The 16,503-nt window shown below is 34.2% G+C and overlaps 1 protein-coding gene and 1 pseudogene across 3 annotated transcripts in view; one reads left to right on the top strand and one right to left on the bottom strand.

Annotated features, from left to right (window-relative positions):
• Positions 1–16,503, top strand: part of SPG11 (SPG11, spatacsin vesicle trafficking associated) — a 73,676-nt gene that overhangs the window by 23,601 nt on the left and 33,572 nt on the right. For all 3 annotated transcript variants that reach the window (XM_015595893.2, XM_015595892.2, XM_006920418.3), the window contains exons 12-23: positions 931–1,002; positions 1,298–1,425; positions 1,748–1,923; positions 2,635–2,848; positions 5,947–6,150; positions 6,669–6,775; positions 8,516–8,661; positions 9,679–9,840; positions 11,865–11,931; positions 14,422–14,587; positions 15,488–15,693; positions 15,947–16,055. In XM_015595893.2, the coding sequence (XP_015451379.1) occupies positions 931–1,002; positions 1,298–1,425; positions 1,748–1,923; positions 2,635–2,848; positions 5,947–6,150; positions 6,669–6,775; positions 8,516–8,661; positions 9,679–9,840; positions 11,865–11,931; positions 14,422–14,587; positions 15,488–15,693; positions 15,947–16,055 (1,757 nt within the window). The remainder of the gene's footprint in view (positions 1–930; positions 1,003–1,297; positions 1,426–1,747; positions 1,924–2,634; positions 2,849–5,946; positions 6,151–6,668; positions 6,776–8,515; positions 8,662–9,678; positions 9,841–11,864; positions 11,932–14,421; positions 14,588–15,487; positions 15,694–15,946; positions 16,056–16,503) is intronic.
• LOC112469683 lies at positions 156–274 on the bottom strand (annotated as a pseudogene).

Genomic DNA, 16,503 nt, shown 5'->3' on the forward strand with positions numbered 1-16,503 from the left:
TAATATAATTTTTGATGTAAGAATTAATTTGTATTCATAGTTGTATCACAAACTAAAACTTGTGTAGCTTTTACTAGGAAATAATGACAATAATACTAAGAAATGTTTTTTGGTACTAAGAACTTTCTTGAAGAGATTTTTTTTTTTTTTATTAAAGCCTACAGCACCTGGTTTTCCTAGGTGGTCTCCCATCCATGTACTAACCAGGCCCGACCCTACTTAGCTTCTGAGAGCAGACAAGATCAGGCATGTTCAGGGTGGCATGGACGTAGACTTTGAAGAGATTTTTGATTGGAGTTTCCATAATTTTCTCTGTTAGACTTGGCTCTTTGGTTAGAAGGAGACAGTGTTTCTCACAGAAGGCTTCCCGCATGTCAAAGCACACACAGGACTTTCTTATTTGTTGGGGGACACTGTATTGTTCATGTGACCCCTGACACCTCCATTTGGACTCTCTAATGACTTTTACCTTTGCTTCGTGCTCCATAGTTTTACTTCATTTGAGAAAGGGAAGCCATAGAGAGAAGGCTCCTGGACTAAGCTGAGATCTTGTTCTAATCTTCATGGTTGGAGTCTTGCCCATGATAACTTTCTGGAAGTACAGAGGAGTCAAACTATGTAAAAGTTAGTTATTTGTATTGACTTTGGTTTTCAAGTGAATTATTATAGCGGATACTTATTGTTTTGACCCAGTGATATTCTGGCATTACCTTAAACTGTTCTATGTGTTGCCTTTATTCTGGCAAATTGCTTAAGGACTTTAGGGTTAGGCAGTAAGTAGTATGACAAATGTAGAAAATGAATGTTCACAAGAGTAGGAAAGCTGTGGAATTCCATATATATCTATAATAGAGTACTTCTGTATTTAACATTTATATTCAAAATAGCCCCATTAGAAAATGTAAATTTTTTTGATTTTCTGTGTTATAGGGCTTTGATGTAAAAGACCAGTTGCTCAAGATATGCTTCTATACAACTGATAAAAATATACGGGATTTTTTGGTAGGTAAAGGTGAGACGATGTGGTTTACATTTTCTAGTAAACCTTGGTGAAACTTCAACTTTATTTTAACATTCTGCTAATATCTAGTAAGTAAAAGTACAGTTACTCCATTGTCTTTTAAAATAGTTGTTTTGCATTTGTGGTAAAGGAAAATTTGTGTTAAAGGAATATATACGTTACCTCAAAAATTCAAAATACAATTCTTAAAAGACATTTATTTTCATGACATTTGTTTCGCAGATGCACTTGATTTTTGTGAGGTTACTGCTTTAATTTAATTACTTTTTATTCAAGGTTGAAATTTTAAAAGAAAAAAATTATTTTTCTGAAAAAGAGAATGGAACTATAGACTTCGTGCATCAAGTTGAGAAGTTTTATTCAGAATATTTGCAAGAAAATATGCAGATCCAGTCATTTCCCAGGTAACCTCATTAGCCCTCTTTCGATAACATGGGAAGAATATTGTAGACAGTGTTTAGTTTATAACTGTTAATGAGCACGGATTTCTTCATTGGAACTGAGCTTACATTGCCATGAAGGGAAAACTTGTATTATTCAGAAAGGACTCAAGAATTTCTTATTATTTCAGTATGTGCATAATCAGATATATATTTTGAAGATAATAAATACAAAATTAAAAGTATTGAAGTATGTGTTCCCCAAAAGAGCAGAAGTTTTTGAGCAGATAAAAAGAAATGATGCTTTTTCCTCCACAATTAAAAAAAAATTATAACACTGTTTTAGGTATTGGATAAAGGAACAAGATTTTTTCAAGCACAAGTCTGTTTTGGACTCATTCCTGAAATATGATCAAAAAGATAAACTTAACAAGCAGAACCATAGAATTGCGTTAAATTGGGCCCAGTGGTGGAATCAGCTAACACAAGAATCCATCCTTCTCCCCAGGATAAATCCAGAAGGCAAGTGTGAGAGAGCCTGAAATCTGAGCACATTGAATGAATATTAAATTAGGCATTTGTATATTTTGGTGTGTCCATTTTAGAATTCCTTTAGGGGGAAAAATATTCAGTTGCTTTAAAATGCAGGTCATTAAAGCCTCTTTCTTATCTCAGGGTTTTTGTAAGGGATTTATAAGTGATAGTAAAAGAGGAGAGTCATATGGTTCCGTGAATTGAGATTCAAGGCTGAATTCTTTTCCCCTCCTCAACAGTGACATTCTTTGTTTTTCCAAATATCCTTTGAGTTTCTTTTTGTGTAAACTGAGGATCTGTATCCCACTGGGGCTCTGGCGTAAACTAATAGTGGTAAACATAGGTAATCATAGGGTGTCAAGTTCATGTTTACTATTACAGCCAAAGTTTTTATTTATATTAAGAAAAAGAGAAAACAAGGGCTGAAAAGATAAATGAAACACACAACTAATTTCCAAGTTTCATTAAACCACTATAGTAATAAGAAGCAACATTTAGCTCTTCTTCCAGCTGAAGTATTGATTGTAAAATGAACAGCAACATAAAAGAGGGAAATAGTAAAAGAAGCAGAGGGGCAGAATAATTCTTATGTTATATAAATATTTGTTCAGATCATCATATTTACTCAATTAGTGTTGAGTTTTGTGTCAATAATCATAACTCACTGCTATTTTAAAGCGTATTTTGTTCTTCATGTAGCATACAAATCATGTTCTCCTGAAGCCCTCTGGAGATACCTTACAGCTCGCCATGACTGGTTAAGCATTATCTCATGGATTGGAGAATTTCAGACCCATAATAGTTATGCCTCACTTCAGCAAAACAAATGGCCCCCTCTGACTGTTGATGTTATTGATCAGAACACTTGCTGCAACGATAACATGAGGAATAAAATTTTAGATGACCTGGCCAGGTACTGTAACTGTGAAGAAAAGCAATAAAACATAATTCTGTAATGTTTCCTTTGAAATGCCATGAATCCAGTGGAACATTGTTTCATAGCATTTTAAAATTGAAAGAGAATTGTTGTATATTGAGGTTTTAAAATCACATGCATTTAGCATCATTCGAGGCTCTCAAATTCTAGATGAGGGTTCTTCCCAAAACACTGTATGTGCTTTGGTGTAGAAGTGGTAAGCTGTCAGTGGGACTACAAGGACCAAGTGGTGAGAGCTGAGAGGAGGATAGCTTAGTATCCTATAATGTCTCCTACTCTTCTTGCTGTACCCATATGTTATGTATGGCCTTGAACTAAAGAAGACTACTCAATTAAGAAATTAGTGAGGGAAAGGAGTTCTTACAGTGATATGTGAAGACTTTAAATTTTAATTCATTTCTAAAAATAATTCTGTTAGATTGAACCATGTGAACTTGCCATTTGTGGGGGTCAAAAATAGGTGAATATCAGCAATTTCATATGGCTCAACCTAATCTATCTTCCTTTGCTATCAAAATAATATAAGGAGACTTATTTCTCATGTATTACTTTATTAAACTTATTTCTTAAACTTATTTCTCATGTATTACTTTACTTTATATTTATACTTATTGGGAAAGTATAGCTGTATTGTTCTACCCCACTTAAAAATATGGAGAGTAAGATCCAGAGAATTTAAGAGCTTTGCCCAATCCATTACTTACAGGCTTCAGTTCTTTTCCTTCTGACTTTTTATTCACTTTTCTTTCCAGTGAACTAAATTCTCTTCTTCCTGTTTACTAAAAGTAAAATTGTATATAACTTGTATGCTTGTTAAATATTTTACTTAATATTTGATTTTTAGCAAGCTAACATATGTATGATTTAATATGAATAAAATCATACTACTCTGATAGATACAGAAAAGCATTTGATAAAATTGTTTTTAATAAAAACTACTAGTAAACTAAAAATAGATGCAACTCCCTTAACTTGAGAAGGGTGTCTCAAAAAAGTCTACCTAACGTTATACTTAATGGTGAAATATCACAAGCATTTTCTTTAGATTTGGAACAAGACAAGCCTGTTATCAATCCTTCCCAAGTTAATCTTTAGATATAGTACAATCTCAGTAAAAATTCCATCAGGTTTTTTTTCCCTGGATTTTGATAAGCTAATTATAAATATTTATATGGAAATTAAAGTTAAGAATAGCCCTAAAAAAAGAATTTGCTCCACCAAATATCAAAACTTATTGTAAAGCTATAGCAAGTAAGACAGTGGAGGTGTTGGTGCAGGGGTAGACAAATATACCAGTGGAAGAGAATATTGAGCACAGACTTATACGTGTACTGTCACAGATGACAAAAATGGCACTGCAGGACAGTGGAGAAAGATCAGTTTTCAACAAACGGGGCTAGGATGACTGGATGATAGCTATATGGAGGAAAAGTTAAATTAGACCCTCTGCCTTATATCATGAATAAAATCAATTCCGGGTAGATTTTAAAATCTAGATGCCAAATGCAAAACTGTAAAGCTTTTAGAAGATATAGAAGAGTATCCTAATGACCTTGGGACTAGCGTCTGCTCTCTAAAAAGCCTGAAGGAGCAAAGAAAGACAATAGTGAGACCCAGAGAGCCGCCTAGCAAGAGTTGTGTCCCTTAAAGAGAGCGTCAGCCAACTTGCAGTTGCCCGGCACAGAGAGAGCCAAGGTATCCCCATCCTACCTTTTTTCCTGACTCTTATCTCCTGGTGAGGGTTTCCCATATGACAAACCAAAACTGAAACCTGAGGGCACTGGAGCCTTGTGGAGCAACCAATACAAGTGAGCCTCCAGGGACACATAGCAGGAGAAGAGTAGAGAGCTTTGATCTGAAGGGAAAGATACTAGCACAATTAGGCATTTCACAAAGAGGAAGCACAAATTGCCAATAAACATATGAAAAGATGCTCTTCCCTATTTATGGTCATGGAAATATAAATTTATTTTACTAAGACTCTAGGAACAACTGCAATGACCATCAAAGGTAGAGTAGTTAAATAAATTGTAGTAAATTATTGCAATGGAATACTATATAACAACAAAAACTAACAGTAGTCACAGGTATCAACATAGAGAAATTGCACAATGTTGAGTAGAAGAATGTTCCAGAATGTCCCATGTATATATAAAGTTTAAAATAGGCAAAACCAAATCATATGTTATTTGGGGTTACATATTTTGGTGGTAAATTATAAAAACTAAGGGAATGGTTATCACTAAAGTCAGGTTAGTGGTTACCTCTAGGGGCAGCAAAGGACATGAAATGGGAGAGGAAGGTACCAGGGGCTTCCAGGTATAATGGTCTATATAATGTTAGTGGTGGTTACATGGTGTTTCTGTAAACTTCACATAATATATCATAATATATTTTCTATACTCCTTTGTATGGTGTGTCTGATGTATTTAACAGTAAATTTGTAAAAAGGGTAAGTGCAAATTGCTATTCTTGTTTAGTAGTTGGTCTGTTTAAACTGTTCTGCTTCAGTTTCTTAATGATTTTGTTTGAATAGTTTGGTGAATTTCTCTGTGCTTAAAGCATCTAGCATCAGGAGCTAACAGCTGTTGCCACATTAGATTGTACAGTTCCATTCAACAACCAAAAAAAATGGAGATAACTCAGTTTAGCTTTTTGAAATACTTAAGGTAACTCGAGACTCTCATTACTACAGTGGTTCAGAAACCTTTATTGGAAACTAGCAAAATATGTGTGTCAGAATATATTTAAATATAGAATAAGAATTGGAAATCTTAATTTGTAAATACTTTTTTTTAAGTACAATAAGTCCTCACTTAACATTGTCAGTAGGTTCTGTGACTTTAAACAAAATGACATATAATGAAACCAGTTTTACTGTAGGCTATTTGGCACAAGTTAATTTCTTGTGGCCTCTCATCAACATTATAAGTTATAATGAAACAGTGTCAAATGGAAGGAAATGGTGTTATTCAAGGACCTGCTGTGGTTGAGACTTAAACTAATGGAAATTGTTTGGTATGCTCTGAATCCAGCAACTTTTTAAATTGTCATCTCTTAAACCTGCTTTATAGGAATGGGATTTTTCTTACATCTGAACTAGAAGACTTTGAACTCTTCCTCCTAAGACTGAACCATATTGGGGGTGTGATGCAAGACACCCTCCCTGTTCAAAACTACAGGTCCAAAGAAGGTTGGGATTTCCATTCTCGCTTCATTCTCTATTGTTTGGAACACAATCTGCAGTATCTTCTTTACGTCTTTCTTGACTATTACAAGTGAGTACTGAAAATTGATTTGTCCTGGGATCTTCATGTTTCTTTTTAATATACTACTTAAATATGACTTTTAGGAAAATATTAAGCCATCACATGAGCAATACTGATCTTTTTAAAGTAATTCCACTGCAACACTTGGTACATCTTTTAGTTCAATGCTGCATTCAGCTAAATGCTTATCATGTGTTTTTTGATGATGTTAATTCTGTTACCCTTTAAAATGATTGGAAATTAGAATAAAATGAAAGAAATGCTTTAAAAGTTTAAAAGAGAAGAAGATTCTAAAGGTTAATTTGGGATTCTTTGATGCTTTCATTGCCAGGCAAATGAAAAACATATGAATTCATAGCCGCTGCAGGTTATATATGCTCTAAAATTTATATTTAGATAGATAGACAGACATCAGTATATACCTATCTAAGATCAACTTCCAGAATTATATCTGTGGCCAATGTCAATTGCTATTGGGTCTTATCCTGTGTGTTAATCAGAGAATTTGGTTTTTGTTTTACATATAGACTTAGCCCTTCAAATTGCCCCTTTTTGGAAAAAAAAGAATTACATGAAGCTCACCCTTGGTTTGAATTTTTAGTGCAATGTCGACAGGTTTCCAGTAACTTAACAGGTATGGGTACACTATTAAATACAAAAATTTCTCTGGATAAATAACTGGTTTGTTGAATGACATTTAACTTGTGACCTCTTTTAATCATTTGGTTGTTGACAACCATCTGACCATAATCTAGGCTCAAACTTTGTTGAAGAAGGAGAAACCAAAAATGTTAGCTTTTTGCCAGCCAAGAAAAGCCAGACAGAGCAGATTGCGAATGTGGTTATGTTCCCTATCTCGCTCAGCCTTGTGCTCTCTTCTTCTTGGATTTCTCTCATCCTACCAGTTTATCACAGGTCACGTTCCTGCTTTCTGGCAGATTGACAACCTTTTTCCATGAGAAAGCAGTCTGTCTGCCAGGTATCTGCCCTGCATCTTTTAGTAAGGAATTCCAGATGGAGTGAAAAGAAATCCACAATATGTGTGGGATTGTTGTGTCTTCTGGAGTAGTGCTGCTGAGGAGAGCCTTGCCCTGGTTATCAGTAGAGAAGCCCCGTGACCCTTGGTGTTATTTTAGAGATTCGGAAAACAGACAGGCAAATCAGTAGCCAATCTTTCACTTTTATGTAATGGCTAGGTTCTTTACAAATGAAGAATTTTTCATAATGTGTTTTTTTGTTTTGTTTTATTTTGATGCTGATTATAAAATAATGTGTTTATTGTTAAAAAAAAAAAAAAAAAATTTGAAGCCACAGACAACTACCGAGAAGATAATGTGTCCATGGGTAGATAGGAAGATCCATAGATAACTTTTGTTATATTTAAATGCATTTTGTTCTAGTTATTGTCTCTGTGATTTTTAAAAATCTAATCTGTATTGTATTTCATTCATCTAACATATTTATTGATCTGCGTTACGACAGTCTGTAAGTGCTAGGGATACAACTAGAAACATCTATGTGTTTGTATACTGCTTTTTTCATATAATTTTAACAAGAATTTTCCTGTGTTCCTAGAGACAATGACCATTTGATGTCTACATAATATTTTATCGCATGAATATACTCTTATTTAAATTACTGTTCAGTTTTTAACATTGAGGCTGTTTTCAGTTTTTCTCCTATAAAGAATAATCTTGAATATATTCAAACATAAAATGTTTGTCCTTGTTTCAAATTATTTCTTTAGTACTGATAGACTCCTGGATATAAAAACAAAATACTGTGTCAAAGGTTATACATATAAGGTCCGATTGCTTTATGGGGTGGGGCGGTGGGAGGTGGCGAGGTTTGTACCATTTTATCCATAAGTCCCAGCTTCTACACACTTTGACCAGTTCTATGATTAAGGATGATTATTTTTTAAAATCATTGCAGTTTTGATAGGTGATATATGGCATCTAATTATTTTAATTTCTTTATTGCTTATGCATTATATATTTTTATGTGTCAGACGCACGTGTGTGTATATATACATATATATGTATCCTCCTCCTTTGAAAATGGTTATTTCTTTTGTCCATTTATCTGTTAGAGTCAGTATTTTGGGCATTGATTTGTATGAGCTCTTTGTACAACCTTAGTACAACCAAATCCTTAGGTTGTGCTTCATAATTTCATTCCTACCTTTTGATTTTCTTTGAATAGAAGTTTTTATTTTTGTGTAGACAGATCTTTCATTTTCCTCTTTGTGAAGCTTTCCTATTGCTTTTAAATTTAGAAAGTCCTCACTGTGGATAGAGTTAAATTTTTTTTTTCTCAGAATTATATAATTCTTAATTTATATTAAGGAGAAAAACATACTTTTATTTTCCAGATCCTAAACTCATCTTCCAGGCTAGCCTTGCAAATGCGCAGATACTGATTCCCAGTAACCAGGCCAGTGTAAGCAGTATGCTGTTGGAGGGACATACCCTCCTCGCCCTCGCTACCACAATGTATGCTCCTGGGGGTGTCAGCCAGGTATGGATAGCACCTTTCCCTATTATGGCAAAAGAGAACTGGTTTTAAATTTAGCAGAAATATCTACGGATTTTCTAGAAATCAGTTGATATTAAAATATAACCACTTACAAGTATTTCATTAAAGAGCATAAAATGAGTGAATTTAAAAATTTTATATCCTCTTATGCCAAAAGGGAACTAATATGTTGTATAGAGATTATTTTTTGTTTTCTAATGCTCCAGATTTATTTTCAGGATAGAATCAGGATCTGATTGTTCCTGGGAGTAAGCATACTTTAGATTTGTGGCTTCGGAATTATTATCTGCTATATTTGTCCTCTTAAAGAGGTAAAGATGAAATCATAATTTTTAGCTACCCATATAAATTTTTTGAGGGACCCAGTGGAAATTGCCTGTCTTTGCTTTTTTTAAAGTTATGGCGTGCCTGGTTAGAGGAAACATAAGAATGCTTTTAAACATCTAATCTTCAGAAGTTTCTTACAGATGCTAGCTTAATTTAATACCACCTCTTGTAGATTATTGCAGTATATCTTATAGGGTTATTTATTCTTCTGTTTTTAATCATGTCAGACATTAGTCATAAAATAACTTGAGGATAAATAAATAAATAAATAATTTGAGAGCTGAGGGAGGACCTAAGAGTCATCTAATCTAGTTAAATATTTACTATTTAATATATAATTATTTAATTTTTAAATATTTAAAATATTGTAGTGGCAGAGCCTTTTTTCAAACAACTTTTCTGCATACAGTTTGAAAACCACTGATCTAGCTGACCTTCCTAGTTTCGTAGATGAGGAAACTGACACCTGATATTAAATGTCTAGCCCTAGGTCACACAGGTAGTTTGTCTTCGAACCAGAGCTAGAGCCTTCTAACTCTGTGTCCAATGCTGTTTTCTTTCATTACCACATACTCTGTCAAGCTAATCTTGTTTCACAAGGTTCTTTTGCAAAAAAGGACTTAACTTTGGAGAAGAGAAAAACATTACACCATGTTATGTCTTTTTATTTAGGTTGTTCAGAATGAAGAAAATGAGAGCTGTTTGAAGAAAGTAGATCCCCAGCTACTGAAGATGGCATTAGCTCCTTATCCTAAGCTAAAAACGGCTCTCTTCCCACAGTATACTGCCCCTAGTGTCCTGCCACCTGATATTACACTCTACCACCTTATTCAGGTACAGTATTTAGGTGCCTGGTATTTAGGAGTATCAGTGTTCAGCCAGGAAAACAGAAACCATTCTGGATCTTTCAAATGGAGAACATTTAGCATAGGGAATTATTTACACAGAGTAATAGCAGAATGGAGAAATCAAATATGTGATGGTGACACAAACCCCAAATTGACAAAGAACAAAGCCATCAACACCTCTGAGGCTATAAGAACAGTGCAAGAAAGTAGCGTTATTAGAACCCAGAAGCTAGAGCTATTTTGGGGAGCTAAAGTCACAACCAGACGACTTAATAGGAGCTGGGAACATAGATGGTTAGCCTAGAACCTTGGAGGAGATGCTCCAGAAAAACACAGAAGGGGAAAAATATCTCGGTTTCTTTCTTCTTCCCACCTTTAATCTCCTGTGTTGTCTCTCATGACTAAACTTATCTGCTAGCCAAAGGGCAAGTGGGTTGGAAAATGCAGTTCTCTGTAATACGGAGAGAGCAGGAGAATGGTAGAAGTGGATCTGAGCACAGATAGTTGACCTTCATATTTATCTGCAGCTTTCATCAAAAGCAGCTCCATTCTACCACTGATAACTTCTATCTCTTCACAGTAAATAGGGCTCTTTGTTTATTTAAATCAGTGCTTCTTAAACTTATTCAGGAAAAAGATCTGAATGTGTGAGAGCTATGAGCCCTCTACTGAGAAAAATTTCACAGATGCATATAATTTTGCTAATATTTCAAAAGAATTCACTGATTTTCTAAAACCTACTCAAGAATCCTCAGTTAAAAACCTTTCATTTGCTCGTCTCTCATTTCAAGAGGCTTTTGCTTTTTTTCCTCTGGGTACATATATTTCCATAGTATCTTCAGTTCAAAATAAGCTCTATAATCCTATAAAAGTCCAAAATCTCTCTTATTCTAATGTGAGGAATTCTTACGTTATAGACTATTGCTGCTCAGAAATGTGGTTCCCAGGTAGGTGCCAGTACATGAATTGCTTATTGCTAAGATGAGATAAGGATCTTGCACCAGAATGTAAATACATGTCACTAAGTACACTGTTTAGTTTAATAGGCTTTTTTTTTTTTTTTAACATAGCAAGAATTTTTTAAAGAAGGAAGCAGTAAGCTGCTTTATATTCATTGCAAGCTTCTTATCTCTTTGAAGACCAGCACTTTGAGTAGCACTGGTATAAACTACATATATGTGGATTATATAAAAACAGTTTCAGTACCTAAAGTGGATTTGGTCAGCCCAAAACATAAATGATTTCAGGTTGTTCTTTGATCTGCTTAAACTTGACTTAAGTTTAATTAAGTTTCTTGTAATTTTTTAGGAAAGATGTTCCTTCCTTAATAGACCACAGACTATCCCTTGATTTGAAATCAAAACTGTTCTCTCCTTAGCCATCCAAATCTTGACTTAATGTAATTCTGTTTTCTCCTATATCCCTCCCACAATCTGTTTATAGTCTTTGCTAGACCTTTGCCCAGACAAATTTCCTAAAGCCACTGCTCCCTGCTCTCAAAACTTTTCTGACTGACTTGACCATAGTCTCCTTTTTACTTTGTTGTTGATGATTTGCTCATCACATTTCTTTAACCTTTGATCTAATTGTCTTACTCTTTATTTTTTCCTTTCTTGACCTGCCTCAGCTCATCTTCTCATGCTTAGATGGTAACATTTTCTAGCCTCTTAGTACTGTTGTCTTTTGATTCCTGAAGCATTTCTAAAGCCCATTTTAAACTATAATTGATGCTGCTTCTGCCAAAAGAGAGTACACTTTGCAGATGTAATTTGAAGTGAAGAGAGTCTTTAAAAGCAATATAGCCAGTTCTATTTTTATTAAAATAGAGGTATCTCATATATTTTTTTTTGTTTTTATCTGTATTCAAAGAATTTATATCCAGAAAGATAGTTTTTAATTGCCTTAGAGAAGGGAAGCAGACTACTTGTGAAGTCCTATCATATAATTTTGTTTACTTATTTTAGAATCAGTTAACTTTTAACTCTGATTTGACTTTTCTCTTTTTTTCAGTCATTATCGCCCTTTGATCCCAGCAGATTGTTTGGCTGGCAATCTGCCAACACACTAGCTATAGGAGGTAAGTCATTATGGGTACTTCTTTCTTTAGGAGCTTTGCAGCAATGTTGACCGTAGGAGTTCATTTATGTAAAGCCAGTCCAGTTTTTCTCTCTGCTTTCTATTTTAAAAATAAAGGAACAGTGTAAATATATATATGCCTTACTGTTAAAGTGTACAGCTGAAACTTATTGGATTTCATTAACCAGTGTCACCATAAAAAAATTAATTTAAAAAAAAGAAAAAAAATAAAGGAGCATTCCAATGGAAAACATTTTCTAGGAGACTGAATTGAAAACATAAGTTAAAAGCTGCTTATATTTCTCCCTTTCCCCAAATCCCTTTGTTAGCAGTTTAGTATAATAAAGGTTAAGAGCATAGTTGTTGGCATGAGACAAATCCTGACTCTACCATGTAATAACTGTATGACCTTGGCCAAGTGATTTAACCTCTCTTCATTTCCTTGTAAAATTAATAACAGTGCCCACCTCATATGTTACATTGAGAATGAAAGGCGACAAGGCATTTAAAAATCTCTTACAGTTCACACAGTGCTGTCTTCTCTAGACCATAAGAATTTCTGATTTTTTTGTGCTGTATTTTTTTTTAGTAGATATACAAATACCGTTCTTAAACTCTGCTTCTTTTTCTTTTTTACTTTTGCATTTAGAGTTAGCCTTTAATATCATGTTATCTATGGCACCTCCACTTATATTACTCTAAAGTAGGCTTCAGGTTAGTACTTTGCACATAATATATAACCTATAAATATTTATTGACATACATAAAAATGAAATGTCTAATGTGTCAGTTTTATTAGTTCAAATTGCAATATGTTAAATTTACCCAGTGTCCAGAGCCCATTGCAGAGCTAAGCCTATAATAGATGTTCAATAAATATTTGTTGAGTGCTGAAAAAGTAGTGCTTATTACATTTTCAAATGAAAATACGGGTTCCAAGCTCAGTGAGGTTACTAGAGAGTAGACAGAATCTCCTGGCCTCCAACTCCATCACTTAGCTAGGGCCTCAACATCCCTCCTGGAGATCGCACTTTAGAGAAACAGAGGAAATTGAAGGCATGTTTCTTGCCTAGTTTTTAGAAGTTTAAAACATATTTGAGCAAATAAAACACAAAGTAAATGAAATAATTATAAAAACATTCCAGATTAATAAAATTGGAGAGTTGTATTTAATCAGAATGTCTACTAATTTTTTCATATAATTTTACCACTGTAAGGAGATGTAAAGCAACTGTGTGACCTTGCTTCTGCAGTTTTCTGGTAGAATTTTCTTTTACACACAGTCTTCACACTAGCCCCCAACAGCTAAAAAATCAGTCTTATTTGAATAAAAAACTCAAATATACTCTTTTGGCATGTGGTAGTACCATATACTTTACATGTACTCAGTAAATTGAGTGAATGGTTTTATATGGAATTATAAGTTACCAAAGTCATCTCTGATCTCTCAAAGAATACAGGTAAGGCATGTGACAATTTTTTAATCTCAAAGGGTGTGTGCTCTTAAGTAATAGCTTTGTAAGATGACAGGCACCATTAAAGTCTTCATCTTTTTTTGTAGGAGCCAAGTCACAATATAAAAAGTCTTCAGAATTCTATGGGAGGATAAAATTTTATTTCAGAAGTATGCTTGGAACTTTGAAAATAAGAACACATGCACTGTTTTTCAGAATTGTTTCCTTACCAGTTGAGAATGTTATTTTATCCTTTTTTAATTGTTAGTAAGTGATTAAGAGGCAATTAAATATTAGGACTTTACAGAAGTGGTTATTTCATACTATCTTCTCACATCCAATATCTTCTGACTTTAAATTTCTCCAAGAGAAAAAACATTTTTTTCTGCTGTTTTCATGAGCACGGAGGAACTTGAAACCGAGCTACTCTGCTGGTTTCAGAAAGATGGTACAAACGTGGATAATAAGGTGCTCTGTGAATGCAACAACAGAAAATATAGCTAGTAATAACAAAATGAGAGTATAGGAGGGTATTAATATGGAGTAAAGGATGTTCTTCTCAAGGTATTGGAGTTAACCTTGGTGAATAGAGGACTCATAAATATGTTAAGTAGGGATTTCATTGCACAATGAGCTGTGTAAATGAATTAAAAAGCTCCTTTGCAGATCATTGGCAGAGATTTTGTAGCTGAAGAGTTATTGTCATTGTGAAATTAAAGGATCATCAAATATAGAATTAAAGCATCTAAAACTACAAGTAAGTTCAGTGAGGGAAAAGCATAATTGTAGTTTTTTATGCAGCTTCTCATGTAACATTTTTGCATAAAATGAGGGCTACCTCTCCACATTAAAATAAAGCTACTACATTTTGGTGGTTCAGAGCAATACACAGTGGTACAAAATAATTATAGCAACCAGTTTGTTTTCTTTTACCATTATAGACTTAAGTTTTTCATGTGCAAATCTGCAATTAATACTGATGAGTGCAGAAGTATAATATTGCTTCAATTCTTCTCCCCTGCCCCCCACGCTCCCAGATGCATGGAGTCATCTCCCACATTTCTCTAGCCCTGACCTGGTTAATAAATATGCTATAGTGGAACGTCTGAATTTTGCTTATTATTTACATCACGGACGGCCATCATTTGCATTTGGTACTTTTCTGGTCCAGGAATTAACTAAGAGCAAGACACCCAAACAGCTGTGAGTATTTAAAACATAATTTGTACTCTTAATAAAAGGCATATCTGTGTATCTTACATGTACATTAAAAAAAAGTACTGGAAATATGTATACCAGAGTTAACAGTGATTATATTTGGATGGTGATTTTTTTTTTTCATTTGTGCTTTTCTGTATATCTCAAGTTTTTGGCATTTAATATATGTTACTTTTGTTAATAGGAAAGGAGATAAAAAATATTTTAAAAGATAATAAATATATTTTAAAATCATTTTGAAAAATGATCCAGGAGCTTGTCCAATGTTAACAGTACTCTAAAGAGAGAATTCTATATTGAGATGTGAATTCTGTATTTAAGATTTGTCTCTTATAATTCACTTTTATACAGCACAGAATGGAGAAGACTACTTGATATAATCAGTTAAAATAGATATACTTTGTTTTATAATTAACAAAGTATTACATTTCTATGATAAAATATTCAAGTAGTTCAGAGAGTTTAAAATAAAAGATAAAAGCCCCTTAGTCTCTTATTCTCATAATTTAAAAACATGGTTAATTTCTTGTGTCTTCCCTTGAAAATTTTCTGTGCATATAATTGATAAGATTACAAGTTGACAATCTTTTGGAAATTCTACTCCATCTTCCCTGGATGAAGTTAGAAGCAAGAATAATTTGGACTATGAGTAGGTGTTTTAGGAGAAGGTAAAATATAAGGAAATGAGAGGGCTATGCAGCCAGAAGACAGTTAAAAGCTACCAAGAACCTAAATGCGTGTAAAGGGCACAGAAAGGGAAGGGAGAGGAAATCAAAAATTACATGTGTCTGATACTTCATGTATCACTGATGTAATTCCATTTGCTTTTCCTGGTGAGAAATAGTTTTCATATGCTGATGTGATTTTGATTCCTTTCTTTTTCAGGATCCAGCAAGTAGGCAATGAAGCTTATGTTTTAGGCCTCTCCTCCTCCTGCATACCTTCAATAGGAGCTGCCTGTGTTTGTTTCTTAGAATTGCTTGGCCTCAACAGCCTCAAGCTCAGAGTTGATATGAAAGTGGCCAATATAATTCTGAGCTACAAATGTAGAAATGAAGATGCTCAGTACAGCTTTATCAGAGAATCTCTAGGTATGGCACCTTTTCTTTCTGTGGCTTGGTTTGTTAGGGGACAGGGGATGAATAGGTCTATGGCATTGAATTGTGAGTGGTTGTGGAAGAGACAGTTATTTTCCTCTTTTTCCTGCAGAGTGTTTGTTCTTTAACTCACTGCTTGGGCCCTTTAATTGGGTGCTGAAATGGCCCTGGGGCACACTTTTCAAACAAAAATGCCCAGTTACTGACCTTTTCTCTTGACCAAGTTTGTTGTTTATATTTCTTACAGCTGAAAAACTATCTAAACTGGCTGCAGATGAAAAGGCAACCATAGAAGAATTGCTCATTCTCTTAGAAGAAGGTATATGGAACAGCATTCAGCAACAGGAAATAAAGAGGTATGTGAGTTGCAGTTGCAGCTTCTTTTCCAGGAAGCTTTATTGTTCCAATGTGTGTTTGCCTAATCTTTCTTCCAACACTTCATATGTGTTCACCAATCCCTCTAGACCTTATCTTCTTACTCAGATACTCAGTAAATGGATAATGAGTTTTAATTGCATCTTAGTATCAGCAAAAGGAGGGTAAAAATAACGATTTCCTCTTTAGAGATGGAGTTTCCAAGCGATGGAGAGGAGCTTTGTCTCCTCCACTGCCCTACTGGTCAGGGAAGGCTTTTAAGTATTACATGTTGAAATCATTTCAGAAGATATGGGATGGATTTCTGAAAATTTGACTCTGATGTTCTTAATTTTTTTTTGCTAATATCTGTTAGTTGATAATGGAAGTTAAGGGGTGACCATCTTCTGTAACTCCTATCACTGACTCTGTTCTCAGCAGCTTCCTGCT

The sequence above is a fragment of the Pteropus alecto genome, unplaced genomic scaffold, assembly GCF_000325575.1.
Source record: "Pteropus alecto unplaced genomic scaffold, ASM32557v1 scaffold86, whole genome shotgun sequence".
Classification (NCBI taxonomy): domain Eukaryota; kingdom Metazoa; phylum Chordata; class Mammalia; order Chiroptera; family Pteropodidae; genus Pteropus; species Pteropus alecto.